At 37.8% G+C, this 20815-nt stretch overlaps 1 protein-coding gene across 1 annotated transcript in view; it reads right to left on the bottom strand.

Moving 5' to 3' along the window:
* Dnaaf6 (dynein axonemal assembly factor 6) overlaps nt 1–20815 on the bottom strand; it is a 51203-nt gene that overhangs the window by 8317 nt on the left and 22071 nt on the right. The window contains exon 7 of the mRNA NM_001024890.2: nt 3087–3172. Within this exon, the coding sequence (NP_001020061.1) occupies nt 3087–3172 (86 nt within the window). The remainder of the gene's footprint in view (nt 1–3086; nt 3173–20815) is intronic.

The raw sequence follows: 20815 nt of genomic DNA, 5'->3' as shown, positions 1-20815 counted from the left end.
GCTATTCATTGCTACATATGCGGTTGGAGTCCAGGGTCAGTCCATGTATAGTCAGTCTTTGGGTAGTGGTTTAGTCCCTGGAAGCTCTGGTTGGTTGGCATTGTTGTTCTTATGGGGTTGCAAGCCCCTTCAGCTCTTTCAATCCTTCCTCTAATTACCTCCAAGGGTGTCCTGTTCCAAGTTCAGTGTTTTGCTGCTAGCATTGACCTCTTTATTGGACATGCTCTGGCTGTGTCTCTCAGGAGAGATCTACATCTGGTTCCTGTCAGCCTGCACCTCTTTGCTTCATCCATCTTATCTAGTTTTGTGGCTGTATATGTATGGGCCACATGTGAGGCAGGCTCTGAATGGCCGTTTCTTCAGTTTCTGCTCTAAACTTTGCGTCCATATCTCCTCCTATGGATATTTTTGCTCCCCCTTTTAAGAAGGCGTGGCAGCATCTGCATTTTGTTCATCCTTCTTCTTGAGCTTCCTGCGTTCTGTGGCTTGCATCTTGGGTAATTTGAGCTTTTGAGCTAATATCCACCTATCAGTGAGTGCATAGCATGTGTGTTTTTCGATCACAGGCCTTCTTGCTTGTATACTTCATGCTCTCTTTACCTCCTGAGCTGGTGTGGGGGATTACTACTTAGATACTAAATTTTATATGTCTCCTTATAATGGGTTTGCTGATCATATTTAAGGCATTAATTTATAATATTCTAAGAATTAAATCATAAAACTAATGAGTCCTTACTATGTAAGCAAAATTGAAAGGATTTTGAGAATCTCCTAGTTCCAAAGCTTTTCTCTTCTCCAGCTAGGCCAACACAGCCACCTAAAATGTCAGCAAAGCTCTCTTTTGGTTGAATAATGCTAGAAGTCAGAGGTTTAAGGATAATACAGTGCATCTTACTACTGTTCGACTGAAATCACTAGTCAATTTAATTAAAATAAATTCACTTGTTCTATCTTTAGATACAGGAACAGAATGTCCTCCACGAAACCTTTTCTGAGTCCACAAACATAACATCATAGAATTTTACAGATAGAAGTCAAGTGAAGACGGTTGGGATATGGAGAGCCTAAATCCAAAGCATATTTCTGATTATAGAATTTCAGATAATGGTATAGTTTTAAAATATGCTCAAATAAATCTAGATCTCTATTTTAGTTAAGTTTGCATAGGGCATATGTTTCTCCCTCTACTGAATATTTAATATACAACTGCAGTACATGTGCTGGTTAATTTTGTCAACCTGTCACAAAGTAAAGTCACCTGGGAAGAAAGAACCTCAACTGAGGAATTGACTATTAGAGTGGCCTGTGGACATGTCTATAGGACATTTTCTTATTTAGTGATCAATGGGGGAGGGCCCAGCCCATTTGACAGTGGTTTCACCCCTGGATGGCTGGTCCTGGTTTGTATAAGACAGCAGGCTGGGCAAGCCATGAAGAAAAAGCAAGTAAGAAGCGCTCCTGGGTATCCTGTTCCAGTTCTTGTCTCCAGGCTCCTGGCCTGGCTTTCCTCAATGATGGAATACAACCCAAGAATTGTAAAGATGAATTAAGTCCTCTCCTCCCCAAGTTGCTTTTGGTCAGTGTTTTACTGCAACAACAGAGAGCAAACTCAGGCAGGATACATCCTATTCTTCATTTGTACATGTTCTTTTGATAATTTAACATACAAATGGAGTATACAAATGACCTAGCACAGCCCAAGTTCTATGTTGAAAAGTCCCTTGGTCAGAGACTTTCATTTAGTGAGTTCTGACAGGTATCTGGAGTGATGGCAAAGCTAGAAGAGCTGGCTTAAGATTGATGGAGACAGTGAGAACTGCTAGAGAAACGGAAATTAACTGCACAGGCTGTAGATATGCATGTGATTTTATCCAGCATGAAAATATCGTGGAAAACTGACTATTCATCTAACTAACTTTCCTTACAAAGGTTGCAGGGAGAATAAATGCACATAAACACATATAAAATTATAGTATAAAGCCTAGCCACTCCTTGGAATTATGGTAAGAATAGTGAATCTAGTTTTAATAAGATGAAATTGTGTGTGTGTGTGTGTGTGTGTGTGTGTGTGTGTGTGTGTGTGTGAATACATTTTTAAGTGGTGGAAGTGATCAGAAGAAAGTTTAGATAAATATTCATCTAAAGATCATTTTGAGTTAAATGAATCTACTGCAGAAACAGAGTAGTCTTTTGTTGACTTTTCTTTTTGAAATCTCCTCAAAGCCCCAAGCTCAACAAAAGAAAATTGTAGATATTGATAATAAAGGAAAAGAATGTTCCAGAAACTACCTGCTTCTCTAACCCAGTGGAGAATGGTGATGAGTTCCAGAGCAAGGGCTGCAGCAATCACTTGTACGTGCTCACTACTGTGTAGCCACACGGGAATGAAGCAAGTCCATGAGATACTTAGATATTTTGTCTAATACAGTTCAGGTTCCAACAATGTCCTTTGTAAAGAGTTAGCTTTGAGAAACAGGACTGGTTCATCGATGCTTCAGGTGAACTGTTTTATAAGAATTTTCCTGTGTATATTGTCTGAGGAACATGATTTGAACTGATGTACTGCAAAGGATGATTTTGTGCATTCTTAAAAAAAATAAACACACTCAAATTTTATCTTAGAGGCCTACTAACATCCAAAAAGTTTAAGGATAATTATTCTTTTATGTAACCATTGTATCAAATTCCATTAGTATAAAAGCAAAGCTTATATAGCTTAGCAGAATTTCACTTCTAGCTGTTTTTAATTTTTTTCTAATAGCCAGAACTGTATTATGCTATCAAGGATTATGTTTCAGTGGTGACGAACTTCACCTAATGTGCAGAGGCAAACTATGGAAGCTAGGCATTTCCAAGCATTTACAAACTGAATAGAGATTTCTGTGCATGCTAGGCTAGCACTTTAACCATGGAGCTCTATCCTAGTCCCATCCTCAATTTATTGAGTAGATCAAATTTCTGAATTATCAATGGAAATTCACTTTCCTTAGGGCTTTCATGTTGATGAATACTAACCCTACTTAAAAAGCAGATTCAATGACTCCTTACAATCATAATATTCTATTTCGATCTTATGTCTTACTCACTTTTTAGGAGTACGAAGATCAAGGAGCATTTCTTGGATGTCAATTTGAATTTCAGAAGGGTTTGTATCGGGCAGTTTAATTTTCACCTAAGATAAAATAAGAAAATACTGTCTTTTTGGAGTACAGATACTTTCAAAAGCATTAGGATATATGTGGAGTAATAATGTAATATTTACTAAGAGAACGTGCCAACTATGTACCAGGCTTTGTGATTTCTTTTTATTGATCATATGAAACAGGTCATTAGTGCATTTTACTTGTGGAGAGACAGAGGACTTTAGTAAGTGGTAAAGGGTAGCCATCAGTAAAGGAACAAAGCTTCTGACTCATCATCAGACTGGGGAGGGATCACTGACCACCTTCGTGTAAGTAGTTTCATATAAATGTATAAACTATGTTAAGTGGAGGTTGGTGATGCCAATTTGTTGTAGTCTCCTGGTAAAAATACCCAGACCACATTTTCTACGGAAGTATTGGCCTCTGGAAAAGTTAAATTAACAAAAGAAAAACAATAACAGAATCTCCACCTGTCAAGAAGGACTACCTACTAATTTAGCAAGATTTCACTTACAAATGCCCCACACAGTTACCAGAGGGCCCAGCAGCAGCTCCACTTCAGATGATCCATCCCAATGCATTGAAAACAAGAACACAGAGCCAATGTGGCTATATATTGAATTTGAGGAAACCTTGGGCTACATGACATATTGCCTCAAAACAATAGCAATCACAAAATGAAAATTATTTTTTTCAAAAGCAAACATTCAAAATTTTGTACATGGTTTTGTTCATAATAGCAGTATTTATCATACTTGAAAGGCATAAAAAACCCAAAATAGGCATCAATTGATACATGGATAAAGAAAGTGTAACATGTCCATACACTGGAATACTATTCTGCTGGAAAAAAGGCAGAGTACATTAATGTTTTTTTAAATGTGTATGAGTGTTTTGTCTGTATGTTTGTCTGTGCGCCACATATACACCTGGTTCTAGACATCAGAAGAAAGTTTAGAATCTCTTGTGACTGGAGTCACAATTGTGAGTCTCCATGTAGCTGTTAGGAATAAAACCCATGTCGTCTGCCAGAGATACCAATACTCTTTACTCCTGAGTCATTTCTCTAGCCAAAGTACATTTTACTGATACATCCTGAAAACATTATACTGAAGGAAGGAAGGCAGGCATTTAAAGTTATGTTTTGTAGAATTCTATCTACATGACATGTTAGGCATAGGCCAATCCAGAAGATAGAAGTAGACTGAGTTTGATGGGGGTTGGGAAGTAGAGAAGAGTTGTGTCTGCTTAACATGTATGGTATTTCCTTTTAGGTATATGAAAATAATTTGGAAATAGATATTAATAATGGGTATATCGCACTGTGACTAGACCAAGTGTCACCGATGATAAATGTATATTTTACCACAAAAATTGCACTTCTTTACTTTACATCTGTTTTAGTTGGGGTTTTTATGCTGTTATAAAACACCATGACCATAAACAACTTGAGGAAGAACATGTTGGTTTATTTCATCTGAGATTCTGTAGTTCATTATCTATCAGGGCAGGAACCTGGAGGCAAGAACTAGTGTGGAAGCCATAGGAGAAGACAGTTACTGGGTTGGTGTCCATGGCTTGCTATTTTATGCACCCCAAGACCACTTGCTCAGGGATGTCACCATCCCAGTGGGTGAGCTGAGCCCTCCTACATCAATAATAAAGAAAGAAAAATGCACAGCAGGCTTTCCCAAGGGCTAATCTTGTGGAACATTTTTCTCAATTGATGCTACCTCTTCAAAAGTCTATCTTGTGTCAAGGTGACATAAACTAGCTGAAAGAACATCTACTTTTTGCTAATGGTAGATCACATATATTGTGATATACATACATAAATGTGTGAGGACATATAATTTCTATTAAAAATAGGAACAAAAAATGGAATCCAAAGTTCAGGTAAATTATGAAGCTTTTTCTAAGATAAACTAGATGACCTGACATTTTAGTTATTTGGGGAGTCCAATTGTTGTAATTGCCTTGGTAAATGCAAGCTTTAAAGGAAATTCGAATAAAATAGTGACATACTGGCATTTCCTCCTAACATGCTTCAACACATACAATGGTGTTTCTGTGGTGTGAGGTATGTGGATCAATACATGCTTCTGGGCTATATTTTCTTTATGAAATCCATACTTAAGTATTAGGATAGATAGCAATCAAGAGGTGATAGCATGTAAGTACTTCCTGTGGTTAACTTTTTACTCGAACAATTAAGTTCCAAAATACATTTTAGTAATTAAATCTTCCTAATTAGAGGTGCCTTAGTGAAACAAAAAGCACATATTTCACAGAAGCAGTTATAGGCACTCTGACTCAAAAAACAAATGAGCATTAGATTGGACCAAAAGTCCCCCTTTTACTGAAATAACTTTCCCGTCGATAGTCAATTTGAAATGCCCTTTAATGTCTTGTACTGGCCAAATGGATCAAGGGATAGAACTATTTGTTTCTTGCCTTTGAAATGTTTAGATCTTTGAAAGTAAGATGGTATTTCATACATGTCGAAAGGATAATCGAGAAAGGAAAGAATGATGATGTATGGGAAATTTAGATAGAATTCCTAGGCAGAACTTCAAAGTGGTTATTATAATAATCTGTGGTTCCATGGAAAGATAATTCAAAGAAACAGCTGACTAATTTTTCCTCTTAAGAAAATTAAAAGTGTCTGCTACAATATTTCAAACGAGGGACAAGAGAAAAGACAGCTTAAGCAGGATGGAGCACAGCAATAGCTCACAAGATAAGGATTCCATGGGGATCTGAACAGAAACCCCTCCCAAAAGCTGGAAGGGCTTGTACTGGCCATAGGGATCAAGGGATACAACTGTTTCTTCCTTTGAACTGTTTAGATCGTTAAAAGTAAAAGAATTATCTCTTGTAATCTTAATAGAAAACCCCTCCTGAAACATGACTCAGACTAGTTTAATAATTGGTATTGTCAATACATACTTAGAAAAGAGCTGACCTCTGATTGTGTAAAAGACCTACCTTGTTAAAAATTGCCAAGTATGAAATACCACTGACCAAACAAAGGAATTTTGGTTACTTCTTTTATATAGTGTACAAACTGAATTCATTTAGAAACAACTACACAAACAAGATCCTAACAATGACTTTATCAATAGACATGCTAATGCTAAAGAGGGGAATTTCTACACCCTAGGCAAGCAACTACAAACAGTTAATGACTGCTGAGAGGGAAGGATGTACCCCCAATTAGTTATCCAATGCAAAATGTTCAGCCCTAAAGTTATATGCATACAAACAACAAAAATGTACTCAGCAGGTCATGTTTATATATTTGTGGATACACACACACACACACACACACACACACACACACACATGTATATTACATATATATGCACACACAATAATAAAAATAAACCACAAAGTTATAATAATAATAATAATAATAATAATAATAATAATAGAAAAAGAGGCTAACACATTGAGGGGGAACATGGCAGGGGTTGGGCAAAAGGGAGGGGCAAAGTAATATAACTTTCAATTAAAAACAAATTTTTGAAAAAAGAATAACTAGAATGTTTTACATGTAACTTGGCTAGTATATACTATTTATTGAAAGTTTACTAAAACAATATATACAGATGGTTTTGTATTGGTATTTTGAAAACTATTCTAAATTAATTCAAGGGCTACAGATATGAAATACGTCTATTTTTCAGAACTATAGACACTATTCCTGATATATTTGATTCTTTAAAAAAGTTAAAATTGAATTTCACTATAAAACAAAATAACATCAGGAAATTGTGATGAGAGAGGCTTGGGTAGGCTTTATTTTGAATCGCTTGAACAATTTAATTTTCCTTTGTCGAACTATGAAAACAGATGAGATCTTTTTTCCATACAACCACAGTAGTTTATAAACAAAACCTCTTGAACAACAGTAATCCATAGAAAATGAAAAAAGCAAAGATGATAGAGCCCTACCTTGAATTTACATAAATATTCATCTCTAAAGAATACGTATATAGAAATGTGTTCTCCAAAATAAGGGCACATAAATCAATAAAGCATAGTTTTAATTAATGCATGTTTTCTATAATGTCATTATCCTTTTAAACATTCCAGTAATACATTTCCACTCCTTCCTTTTCATTTTAAAAATATGTCTAAGAAATACAACTCCTTTCTTATCACAGGAATCGAGAATAAGCTCGGCTCCAGGTGTGCTGGGGCAGCCTGCAACCCCAGCACCTGGAAGACAGGCAGGAGGATTGGGAGTTCAGGGAAACATGAGACACTGCTTACAAGCAAAACAAACAAACAAACAAACAAACAAACAAACAAACAAAACCACCTCAGTTCATCCACAGACTTCCATAATTACACAGGCACCCAATTGTCTCCTGAACACTCAGTCCGTCCACCACTATCAGTCAGTCCCTCCACCACTATCTGTCTTGATACAACTCGAAGCAAAGCCATTATGCCTCTATCTCCATTTTCTCACAACAATAAGAAGCCTTCTTCTTTGTGACCTAATAATTATCATATGGCTAGTCCTATCTCTCCTGCTGCTGCACCCTACACTTCATGGATTCTGCAATGCTGTCTGTCGGGTCCATTGGAGCACACAGTGCCTCACACCTCCCTCACGGCCTGGAATAGTCCCTGCACTTTCTGTCTAAATGAAATCCGTGTCTCTACTGAGCACACTGTTTTCCCCGCGGCCTTTTCACTTGGTTCCTGGTTTTTGATTTGTTTAGTTTTCAGTGTTTTCTTGTATCTCCTTTATATCACTATCTGTCCCTTCTGTTTCATTAAAAGAATGCCATGTCCTATAGCATCCCAAGTAACAAAAGCCAGACACAAAAATGAAAAATACCGTGCAATCTCTCTTATATGTGTAATCTTTCCAAAAGGAGATGCATAGAGAGAGAACAGTGGTTACCAGACATAGGGGAAGGCAAGCGTCAGGGAAAAAGTAAAAAGTTTCAATAATGTAAGCTGAATAGACCTAGAGATGGGAAATGCACCATGAAGACTATAATTAATAACAAATATTTCCTGAGATTCAACTTTAGGTACCCTTAACAAACACATAACATATGAAACGAGTATATATAAACTGAACTGACTGGAGTAATCATTTCATTATGTATATGGATATCAAACGCCTTAAATATATGTAATTAAAATTTCCACATCTTGATACTGTATTGCCCATTACTTTTTATGTTCAAGTCATTTACCAATTTCCAGGATGGTTCTGATTTCACTAAACAGTTCCTTATTTTCTATAATATTTCCAACAGCACCTCCTGTCTTAAAACCTTAGTAATACAAATGTTTATTCAGATGATTTTTCTAATATTTCAATTTCACTCCTTCATCTCCTGTAAGTCTTTGCTCAAATAGTGCCTCCTGAGAGGCCTTCAGTGACTATACTAAACTATTCTAATTAAGGAAATATCCATCAATTATTACTGCATGCATATTATATATGCATATTACTAAATATAACCTATTTAGTCCTTATAATGTTACAAGAGGGCTGACTGTTGGCAAGGGCTCTTTCCTGAGGATGACCACTTCTCCCACTACCAGCTTTATTCAACTGCTGTAGTTCTTTATGTAGTGTTCAGGCCTTGTGGGCTTGTCCCTGCCCAGTTTGCCATGTTCGCTGGTGTCATCCTTGCTCCACTCACCATTGGGTAGTCACATTAGTAAGACTTTAGTAACATAGCTTCCGAGGTTACTAGGAGACAATCTCACAGGAAACTCCCTGATCCACTGGCTCTTACAATCTTTCCACCCCTCTTTCATGAAGTGTGGGGGCTGCCAGAGGGTTTGCAGGGAGGAAAGGTAAGGGAGAAATATCATAACTAAATGACAAGCTAAAAAATAAACAGAAAAGGAGATATTCATAAGAAGTTATGTCCACTAGTCAGTACTATTCTGTACTATAGATCTGGGGATATTATTGCTACAACAAACGAGAAAGAGATAGGTGGTAAAACGATTGAAAAGTAGGAAGTAAACTTACTATGTGGGAAAAGAACATTCTGCATAGAACGGAATAACTGGGCATACTGAAGCATCAGAACCATATGGCTAGAGCAAGAGGTCAAAGTTTTAATAATGTAAGATGAATAAACCCAGAAATGAGAAATGCAGCATGAAGACTATAATTAATGACAAATATTTCCTGAGATTCAACATTAGGTACCTTTAACAAACACACACAAAAGGTAACGTATGAAATGAGGTATATATATATAAACTGAACTGTCTGTAGTTATCATTTCATTATGAATAATGCAAGATGAATAAACCTAGAGATTTGAAATACACCATGAAGATTATATGAACAAGGACGGAAATGTAACATGAGATGAAACTAAAAGAAGGTAAGACTGAGATCACACAGCACCTCAGAGATCAGGATAAAGCCATTTGGATTTTGTTCTAAGTGCAAAAGGAAGGCATTAAGGGCCTATGTAAAGAAAGGCATGATCTAAGTTTGTACATTTGTTTGCTATCTTTTATAAGACAACAATTTTGCTATATAGTCCAGCCTAGCATCAAATTCACTGTGTAGCTTACACTGACCTTGAACTCACCATTCTTGAAATTTGCCCTACAAAATGGTGGGACTTGCTTACTTTTTTTAAATTGCATTTTTATTTACATTTTAAATGTTACCCCTTTCCTGGTTTCCCCTCCAGAAACCCACTATCCCATACCCCCTCCCTACCCCTGCTCCTATGAGAGTGTTCCCTCACCCACCCACCTACCCACTTCCTCCTACCTCCCTGCACTGACATTCTGCTATACTGGGACATTGAGCCTTGGCAGGACGAAGGGCCTCTTCTCCCATTGATGCCTGACAAGGCCGTCCTATGCTTTTTAAAGATCCCTTACACTATGTGTCAAAAGGCTACAGTCAAAGCACAGAGATGAGTCATAGGAAAATCAAAACAGACTAGGCAAGAATTGGTGGTCCTTTGGAACATAAAATCAATTGCTGTGGTAATTAAAATTAGCGGGCTTTAAAATATATTTTAGAAGTACAACAAATAAGACTTGCTGATGACTTGACCATGAAATATCAAAGAAAGAGGAATGAGCGTTGAGTCGGGGTCTTAGCTTGAGTCTGCTATGGGCTAGGCAAGGGCTGTTTTCTCTCGGCCCTAGTAAATAGTATTACTGTGAGAAAGCTGAATGAGAAGGCTGTCAAAGAACACAATTATGAGTTCTTTTATGGACATGTTGGGTTTCTGTCACCTACTAAATAAGCAGGAAGTAAGCCAAGGGACTAACCCAAAAGAGAGCAGATAGAGGGAAAAGGACATAGGTCAAAGCTCAAGGGAACTGCAAACAGTGATATGGGAGCAAAGGAAAGGAGGAATTCAGTGATGCAGGAAGAAAACCAGAAGTTAGGTCACCAAAGGAAAGAGAAAAGCTGTTTCAAAGAGGAAAAAGCCACCAGTATGGAATTCTGTTGAGTGGTTACACTATAGCTCCAAACTCTCTCCCACTGTCTTTTTTATTCAAGGACAGAGTAGTAGATTAGTTTGTAGTAGATCAGGCTGGCCTCAGACTCGTGATCCTCCTGTCTCCATTGCCTGAATGCTGGAATTACAGGCATGCGCTACCACACCCAGACAAACTGTCCTTTTCTAATCAGGGTCTCTAAAGTAGAGGAGAGCAATTTTGGCGTGTTTGTGTAAAGAAATTCTTTAGTTTTCAAGCTGATCCTTTAGTGGTTGGTTGCTAAGGACGGTGCTCAGGATGTGGCATGTTCTCAGCAAGTACTACCCACTCAAGGCTGACACTCTCAAGGCAGGAGTTAATAATCCCTGGCTCCTGAGTAGAAAGGATAACATCCTGGAATAGTAAGTGAAAATGCATCTATTCTTTCCTGGGCAGCCTTTAAACTAGGGATACTTTTTAGTGTTTGTTTATTCAACCTAGTGACAAACAGTAGGGAAAATGAATGTAAATAAGAAAATAGTTATTTGTCATTAGCTTAAAGGCATACTTAAAACAATCCTCTTCTAGAATGTTTCCCAAGTTTGATATAAGCCTCCATCTCGCTCCCCTCTTCTATAGTAAACTTCCTTAAAGAATAGTATGGCCTTTGCCCTCCTTTCGTCTCTGCTTCCTTGCCTCTGTTCAAGTAGGCACTGCTCGGGACACTGAAGCTGCTGTCTTCCAAAGACCAGCAAATGATTCTTTTTATGTATTTATTTTCTCACACTTATTTTATTTTTTGAGACTCATCCCATGAGTTTGCATGATTTATACTCCATCCTCTCTATCTCCAATTCTTCCTGTGTTTCCGCATTCTTTCTCAAATTCATGAACTATTCTTTAAGGATTATTATTACAAACACACACACACACACACACACACACACACACACACACACACACACACACCATATACATAGGTGTATGGAATATAGTCTGCTGAGTCCACTTAGTATTGCTCACATGTATATGTATGGAGGGCTGGCCACTTCTTAATTTTTCCATATAATACATTTTGATCATACTCTTTCTCCTATCCCAAATCCTCCCAGATCCTCAACATGTCACTACCTACCCAACTTCATGGGCTTGAGTGCTCTATCTCTCTCAAAAACAACACCCCCCAAAAAAATTAAAAATCAAAACAAATGAACAAAAAAACCTATAGTAAGACAAAAAATACAAGCACCCTCAAGACCAGATTGGTCATGGGCCCCTAGAGGAAATCCTACTACTTTTATTCTGCTAAAACAGTGGTACTCGACCTTTCCAATGGTGCAGCCCTCTAATACAATTCCTGATGCTGTGGTGACCCAACCATAAAATCATTTTCATTGCTACTTCATAACTGTAATTTGCTTCTGTTATGAATAATAATGTAAATATCTGACATGCAGGAAATCTGACAAGCAACCCTCAAAGGGGGTACAACCCACAAGTTGAGAACCACTGTGTTAAAAGTCAAATCAATGAAATGACTCCTAATAACATATCTATAGACTCGCTCAACCCTCCTGAAAGAATCTTCTCGAAGTAGATGAGAATTAACATAGACACTGATGCCTGGACAATGTGCAGAGACTAAGCTATTCTGGAGCACTTTGTCCTAAATGGGACGTGTTAGTCAAACTCAAGGCTCAAGGGATCTGTGTGAAAGTGGAGGCGGAAGGACTGTAAGAGCCAGAGGTTGTGGAGGAACCAAGGAAACAGAGACTTCCAGACACAATGGAGGTGATACATGTATGAAGTCACAGAATATACAGCAGCACACACAAGACCTGCATAGGTTCAAAATGGAAAAAATTCCAGCATGGAGAATGAGAAGGGAAAGGAGAAAGGGGACACAGAGTCCCACCTTAACCAGAAGCTGGTTAGTTGATTCCTATAGTTTTTGCAGTAGAGTGTCACTTGGTATGTAAACCACACCCTAAAGCAGGTCAAATGCCAAGAAGCAGTTGGCCAGCACAAAGCAGACTCCTGGTTCTTGTGAGGTTTTCATTTTGTTTCTCTTTGCTGACCAGTTTTTATCTAACCAATCTAATGGTGTTCCCTGCAATTCTAAGTATCCTTAATTCTTCTCCTTTTTTTCCTGGGTAAAGGGCTTGGTGTGAACCTGAGTTCAAATCCTTAGAACCCGTCTGCAGCCAGATGTAGAAGAATGTCTGTAATCATTGTGCTCCTATGTCAAGATGGGAGACAAACACAAGAATCTCCAGCCTGCATATGCAGAATCAAACAATGAAGAGACCACCCTGTCCCAAACCAAGTGGAAAGTCAGGACCAACACCAAAGATTGCCCTCTGATCTCCACATGTGTGCCATGGACACCACACCTCCTCACCCATCATATACACAGCACACACGTACAAATCACATGCACACACACACACATGTTTACAAAGTATTTCTATTAATGAGGTTCTGCATGATGTTTTGATACATTTTGTACACGGTGTGATGTCTAAATCAAGTTAAACCTATCTTTTTCCCCCCAATACATATCCTTCCTTTATTGTGAAAACACTGAAAATCCTTTCTTCTAGCGTTCGGAAATGTACAGTCCATAATTATTGCCTGCAGTCACCCTGCTGTGCAATAATATCCCAGAGTTCCTTGCTCTTGCGTAACTATAATTTACTGCCCACTAACCTTCCTTTCCCCATTCTCCTCCCGCTCCGCTCTCTCCAGCCTCTGGTAAATAACCATTCTACTCTTACAGCAAAATTGCTGATATTCTCTGTGCCTTCCTTTGTTCATCCCTACCTTAAGCAGTGATGGGTTTCAAGTTATAAAAATGCTTGTCTGTAATCAAATGTTTCTGCCACAACAATTATGGGGCATGTGATTTTGATCATTCGATGAAACGACATCAAAATGGCCTCATTGAAATGTAAAATTACTGATGATTTTTATTACTGCATAATACGTATAAGACATTTTGTACCCTTATTCCATTCAAGATTCTAAGGCCTTCTTGGAGTTATTATATGTCTCACTGTGAAAGGCTTTTATGTTTCCCACTGCTAATATTGGTATTTTTATCATCATAAATACATATTATTTTCATAATCAAAAATATATTAAGTCAATACAATTACATTAGCTTTTAAGAAGATATTTGTTATCCTCTCCCACCACCGTGATCATTATGAAGTAATGCTATAATATTAACTATAAATGTATGTATGTTACTGAAAGAACTATTAGAAATTTAATTGAAGGTTTACTGTGCTGCCTCAAGCTGATAATAAGGAATCCTATTACAGCTTAAATATCCTTCTCTCTGATACATAGCTTGATATATAACCAATCAAACAAGGTCAGCATAATCAGGAAGCTCAACAAAATGAGACAAAATAGGTTTCTGTCCTCTAAAATCTTAAATGGAAAAAGATAATCAACTTCATTACTAAAGAGGCTAAATCTATTTACTTATTAGGAGTAAATGACTATGACTGTTTTAACCTTAAGAAGCAAAACAGGATTCAAAAAGCACACCATTCACGAAACAAGTGAAATCTCAGTAAACAGGTTAGAATGATTGACGTCTTTTTAAAAATAGATGCCTGTAATAAAAATGTGATTCCTGGTCATACCAGCTGGATGGTGACTGACTTTTAGTCCACCCTTGAATCCCTCCCCCTTCCCAGTGAGGTTCAAGGATGTCAGGAAGACTCCCAAGTCAAGTTCTGAAGATATGACCATGAAAAACAAAGCAAAAAGCAATCTTGTTTGTTAGGTCACATGAGATTGTTTCCTTATCAATATAGATCCCTCAAAGTAGGAGTACAAAAGGATTATGCATCACTTCTAGTTCAAAAGAAATATTAAATCATTGGCAGGCTGCTTTTTCCCTCTTCTGGAACAGATAACGAATCACTTAGCAGAACACCTGTGGCCCATTCAGTTTGGGGCATTGAAGATGGAGATGAGTGAACATGGGAATTTACAGACCTAAATCCCCATACCCACCTGCATCCTTTGCAGAGGCCAGACTATCCTCCTGCATAGCGCACTTACGTCTTCCCCCTCCCACTTGTCAACCGTAGTGCCTCTGTCAGTCCTGTTCTCAGGCATTAGGCGAGTTCCCATTCTTCTTACCCTGTTTGTGTGATGGAAATTCTTCCTTTCTTAGCATCTCTGTTATCTCCAATTCTATACCACAATCCCAATCTCACTTTGCTGATCTAATTCCCCTTGGTTTTCAATAGCTAATGTAAAACTGGAGTAAGAATTTATGTTTCTGAATTCTCTGATTGCTCACCTCATTCTAAGGGCTTCCTGTGCCTCCAAATGGCTCTATTCCTCAAAGTTTCATTATTTTTCAAATACTCTTTCCACATAGTGTGTGTGTGTGTGTGTGTGTGTGTGTGTGTGTGAGAGAGAGAGAGAGAGAGAGAGAGAGAGACAGACAGACAGACAGACAGACAGAGACAGAGACAAAGACAGAGTCAGAGAGAGAATACAAGCTAAATTCATACCTACTTTATTTTAAATAAGATGAATAGCAAACACATTGTGGTAACACATTCCAGCACCCAATGAGAAATATATTAAGAGAAATATATGAGAGCGTAGAACATCAGATCTGAAAAATCAACAATTCCAGTCTCTTTCTTCTTGAGTTCCACATAGATTTGTATTTAACAGCCTATTAGACACTCATACCTCAAGATTTCCCACTGGCTTTTAAATTCAAACTAAGAAGATCTTAGTAACTCTGTCTGAGAACTTTGTTTCCTTCATTTTCCATTCCATACCTTACCTTGCAATGTTTGAACAAAATAATACAAAGTAATGGATAGTAATTACAAAAATGTAGAAAATTCAGGTGAGATGTAAGAGAAAGCATTACTGTCTACTGTCCAAGTGCACTGTTTCCAGATAACTCATTACTTTCTTATATCTTGGTTAAAGCCATCATTATATTTGTAGTCAGTCAAGCCAGATACCTGACTCCCGTTTCTCCCTTATATACCACACCAACCACTTTCCAGGTCCTATAAATGTTTGTCTGCTTGCTTATTTTTCAAGACAGGGTTTTTCTGTGTAGTCCTGGCTATCACGGAACTTCCATTTGTAGACCTTGATGACCTCACATAGATCCAGTTGCCTCTCCCTCCCAAGTGTTGAGATTGAAGGCAGTGTGCACCACTACTGCCCTGCCAATGCCCTATTAATAGTAACATCAAAATGTAAATACATAAAATAAACAAAAACCATTTATTGAACTCTTCCTTTGCTTTCCAACCTCATTGTCACAGTTGAGACACTCACTTTACCAAAATCACCAACTATTTCCCCTATCACCATCACCAAACTGAGGGTGGTGCACATTCACACCATCTCTGCAGTTCTTCTGAAATACAGCCACCATCATTGAACTTGCCCTCCTTAAAATATTTATTCACTAAACAGGAATGTTGACATCTAATGGGCTCTTTTTCTCTTTTTTCCTTCCACGTCAAAATACCAAATACGTTGTAACTGAAATGGCAGAAAGAAACTTTCATTTTCTCACAGGTCTGCAGCCACGAAGTCAGAAATTAGAGTGACAATAGGGTTGGTTATCGTGAGGAGCTTCTTCCTAGTGTATATGTGGTCCCCTGTGTAGAATAGTAGAAAACCAGCGAGCAAACTTTCTAGTGTCTCTTCTTACAAGCTCACTCAGCCCACCATGAGAGCCTCAGAGGATTTGGCCTGAATCTATTTCCTAAAGGCATCATCTTCCAGTTTTATCATGCTGAAACAGGGTTTCCATACAGGAATTTGAGGGGTACATTATTCAGCCAAGCCACTTAGGGTGACATTCAAGGGTTTTCAAATCTGGCTCCAGTTCATTTATTCTGTCTCATCTTCTCCCTGTCTACATGTATTCTGGAGCTCTAAGAATTTCACAAATAGTTCTCAAAGCACAGAAGCATACAATGACAATTGAAAATGACAATGAAAACAAGAGGCCAGGAATTGGAAAGAGAACAAGGAGGGGTACATGAGAGGGTTTGGAGGGAGAAAGGGGAAGGGAGAAATGTAGTCATATTATAAACTCTAAAAGAAAAAAAGAAAGGGAAAACACACCCCCTGCTCTCATCCTGTCATGGCTTTATTCTTACCTATCATTCTGTTCAGAATGCATTTCATCCTTTGCTGCCTGACAGAACACCATCTGTCTTTCAAATGTCCAGGTCGAATGCCTTCTCCCTTGCTGAATAACGTGGAGTTTCCTTTCTTTGCACTCACATCACTTTACCCATACATCAATCAGATTCCAACAGCCTTAGCTCCGACAGATCTTACAAGTACACTCTTAAATTAACTGCTTGTGCTTGCATACCCTAATCAGTAAAACGGGAGGAATAATAACATCCATGTCGGGTGTGGTGTGGTGATTATGAAGACAGTATGTGTTGCTTCTGGAGGAATGCCTAGCACATGATAAACATTCTATTAACCATGTGCTATTTTTTCTACTATTGAATGAAAGTTAAAAGCAAGACAAAAATCATTTCTGTATAGTGTAGGGAAATGTCTCTACTATGCCACTCTAGTGACTTTGAAGTATTCATATAGGCCGTGTAAGCAAGGTTAGACTATAGGATGACCTAGGTTGTGACAGAGCATATTAGAATCCTCTGGGAATGTGGGAAGATAGGTAACTTTTGAGGAATTATCTCACTGCTATTTCTTATCTGTCTCTCCACCTTATAGGAGGCCCCCAATCCTGTAGGAGGTTGCCAGGAGACAGTTTGTCACACTGTTTCTTAGTTCTAGAAAAGCAGAGAATTTCCCGTTTCATTTATGCTGAGTACAGATACAGCATATAACAAGTATATAGTATATATACATATATATACTTGCTATATAGTATACATAGCAAGTATATATATATTTTATAGTCTATATCATATATAGTATATATAGCAAGTATATTATATATGTATATATTATAGCCTACATTTTATATATTTATACATACACATATCAAGTATATAGTACAGGGGCCAGTTATAAAATATTTAGCTGTAGTGCAGAGTTGGCCCTATAGCAACAGTCTACCCTACTGCTCAGGTTACCTGCCATCTGGACCCTTTTAGTTTGATATTATCCTATGAGTAAAGGATTTGAGGAGCTGATTGAAGAGTGATCTTGTTAGCACTGTCTGCATAAGTAATAATCTCCTTCCCTTGGGGGGGTCTCATTGTTTTCCTGTTGATGAATCTGTGAAAAATCTGTTCAGTCTGCCGAGCAGCTCCAACTGCACTGCTGCTGAGGGACTGCTTGGTCTTGTCAGTAAGAGAGAAGGAGAAATTTGTTTATTTTTTTCAATATTATTTATCCACTGTGTGGTCCATCAATAGCATCTGGCACATAGTGAGAGATCTCTGAGCATTTGTTAAATTAAGAAATTATAGCGAGCAATGATATGCAAGTATTCTAAGACAATATAGTCAGTGATATTTATAGAAAATCCATATAGGGGAGACCTGAGTGGGGGAGATAGAGAATATAAACAATGAAAAGGAGCTGGGTAGTGGAGTGGTGGTGCTTGGCTTTCATTCCAGCATTTGAGCAATAGAGGCAGAAAGATCTTTGTGAGTTCAAAGCTAGCCTAGTCTACATAGTGAGCTCTAGGAGAGCCAGGGCTGTTACACGGAAACACCTTATCTTTAAAAGAAAGAGAAAAAAGAAAAAATATGGAAAGGACAATTTTTTTTAAAAAGTACAGACTTATGAGGTATAGAGAAATATATCTGTGGCAATTTGAATGAGAATGGTCCCCAGAGGTTCATATATTTGAATATCTGGTTCCCAGGTTTTGGATTGTTTAGGAAGGATTCGGAGGTGTGGCCTTCTTGGAGGAGATGTGCCAGATTCTATCACTGACAGAAGTCAGAGCTGGAATCTGTATGCAGGAACTGAGGCACAGAGGAGTGCTGTTTGCTGGTTTGCTTCTCTGTGGTTTTTCAGCCTGCTTTCTTTTACAGCCCAGGACCACTTGCTCAAGGGTGGCACCACCCACAGTGGGGTGGGACTATCAACATCAATCATCAATGAAGAAAATACATATACTGAGTCATCTATGGCCTAATCTGATGGCAGCATTTTCCTAAGTGAGGTTTCTTCTCAGATGACCCTAGTTTGTGCTACTTTGACAAAACACTAACTAGCACAGATGAGATCAACAGTTTCTTTACTCTGAGTCTTGCCAGTGGAGTTAAGCAACGAAAATGGAGGTCACTATTCACTTACTCACAGAAAGAAATACAAGCTAAAATTTGGGGGTTTGATTATTTTCTGTGTAACAATTCAAACTTCATGACCTTCTGCATGTTGCTATTTCTCTTATTATTTCTGACCTAAGCATTTCCAACCTAAGTCATGAAATTAATTTTTTTTAAAAAAAATTGTGTTTTGGTAGTCAGTGTACTAGTATAAATTGCCCAGACTTATTATTGATTCTTGTTATAGTCATCATTTGCTCATATATACCATGCTTGTGCACTTTCTTAAATACTCTTATCTCTGCTTAGGAGGCCTTTCTTCGCATGTTGTCCACTGTAGAAATCCTATTCATCCAAATGGAGTTAACTGATCTTTTTCTGATATTTCTGTACCTGTTACATTCGTTCACACATAGACTAACCATCCAGAACCCCAAGGATTTTTTTTAAAAAGACATCTATCGCCTTTACATTAAATTTCTTTCTAAAAAATCAATATATAGACTATTTCTGATTTCTCTAGGTTTGTTAGCACTTAAGACAAAGTTTGGTAGTGTAGTAGAATTCATTAAGTATTTAAAGATGTAGAATAAATATGAAAAGAATGGATAGTAAGAAAAAAGAAGTATAGAAATGGCATAGAGTGGGGCTGTGGTATGGCTCAGTTGTAAACACACTTGCCTTGTAAGCACCAGGACATGAGTTTGTCTCCCCAGAGCCTATGTAAAAATGCCAAGCATGGTGGTATATGCTTTTCATTCTAGGGCTGAGGAGGTTGATGAGACAGGGGGCTCCCTGGGGCCTTCTGACCAGCCACGTTAGCCTAATTGGTAAAATCCAGGCCAAAGAAAGACCTTGTCTCAAAGGAGGTGGATCATGTTTCTGGGATGAGAATGACACCACAAACTGTTGTCCTTCAGCGCGCACACACACACACACACACACACACACACACACACACACACACACACACACGTGCACGCACAAACACACACTCACACACACACGCACACACACATGCACACACACACACAAGAGAGGGGGAGCCATGACACAAACAATGTTTTATTTGATGTTGCTTTTCATTTGGGTCTATGCCTTATCCAAATCTGAACTCCTTATTAGACTTACAATTGCGTATATTGAGTTTAATTGCTAATAATAAAGTCAATTTATCTCTATTAGGTTTTCCCCTTAGTTGATTATAAATTCACTTGAGGGAAGGCACAAATATTCTCTATATATTTTACTTGCTTTTAGATAAACTGTATATTCCTGATAGGAGAAGATGTGATTTTGTTTCCAAGATCATTTATTCAGGATACCCTTAATATTAAAACTAATAGCAATTTGCATAAGAAAAACGGATAGACTAGCAACAGTTTTATTTATTTAGAGCCTAGAATTTCTCCAGAGTTTAGAGCTATCACCAACACTAGACATCAAAAACATAATTTTATAGTAATTTAAGGGAGAGAAATTTGAATATTACTGTTAAGACCCTGGGAGCTAATTTCTTCAAGATCACTTGAAATCTTAACTCATTAAAGTTTGAAAAAAATCTCCTGAGGTACTTACAGTCACTATTCCCATTATGTTATTTGATTCAATTGAATGTCTTAGATTTTGTTAATAAGAGAAAACTTGAAGCTATTGCCAAAAGGACAGTCCATTTCTCATTTATTTTTGAGAAAAGATATTAAGTATCTCCTGAGGATACCTCAGCATTCTATCATGTAAGAGAAGGAAAAGGATTTTAAAAAATGAAAAGTTCCTGATCTAAAATATAAAGACACCAATTATGTGTACATGTTGCCAAAGTGAGCTGAATTTCACATTCAAGGGTTGAGTCAGACTTTTCAACAAAATCATTATGAGGATTGAATAGGCAACACTGAAGTGCTATCATTCCTATTATTGGCATTGCCATTGTTGTTACAGAAA

This window comes from Rattus norvegicus, chromosome X (assembly GCF_036323735.1).
Source record: "Rattus norvegicus strain BN/NHsdMcwi chromosome X, GRCr8, whole genome shotgun sequence".
Lineage (NCBI taxonomy): Eukaryota > Metazoa > Chordata > Mammalia > Rodentia > Muridae > Rattus > Rattus norvegicus.
The sequence above is the reverse complement of the archived record's forward strand: the minus strand, read 5'-3'. Positions and strand labels throughout refer to the sequence as shown.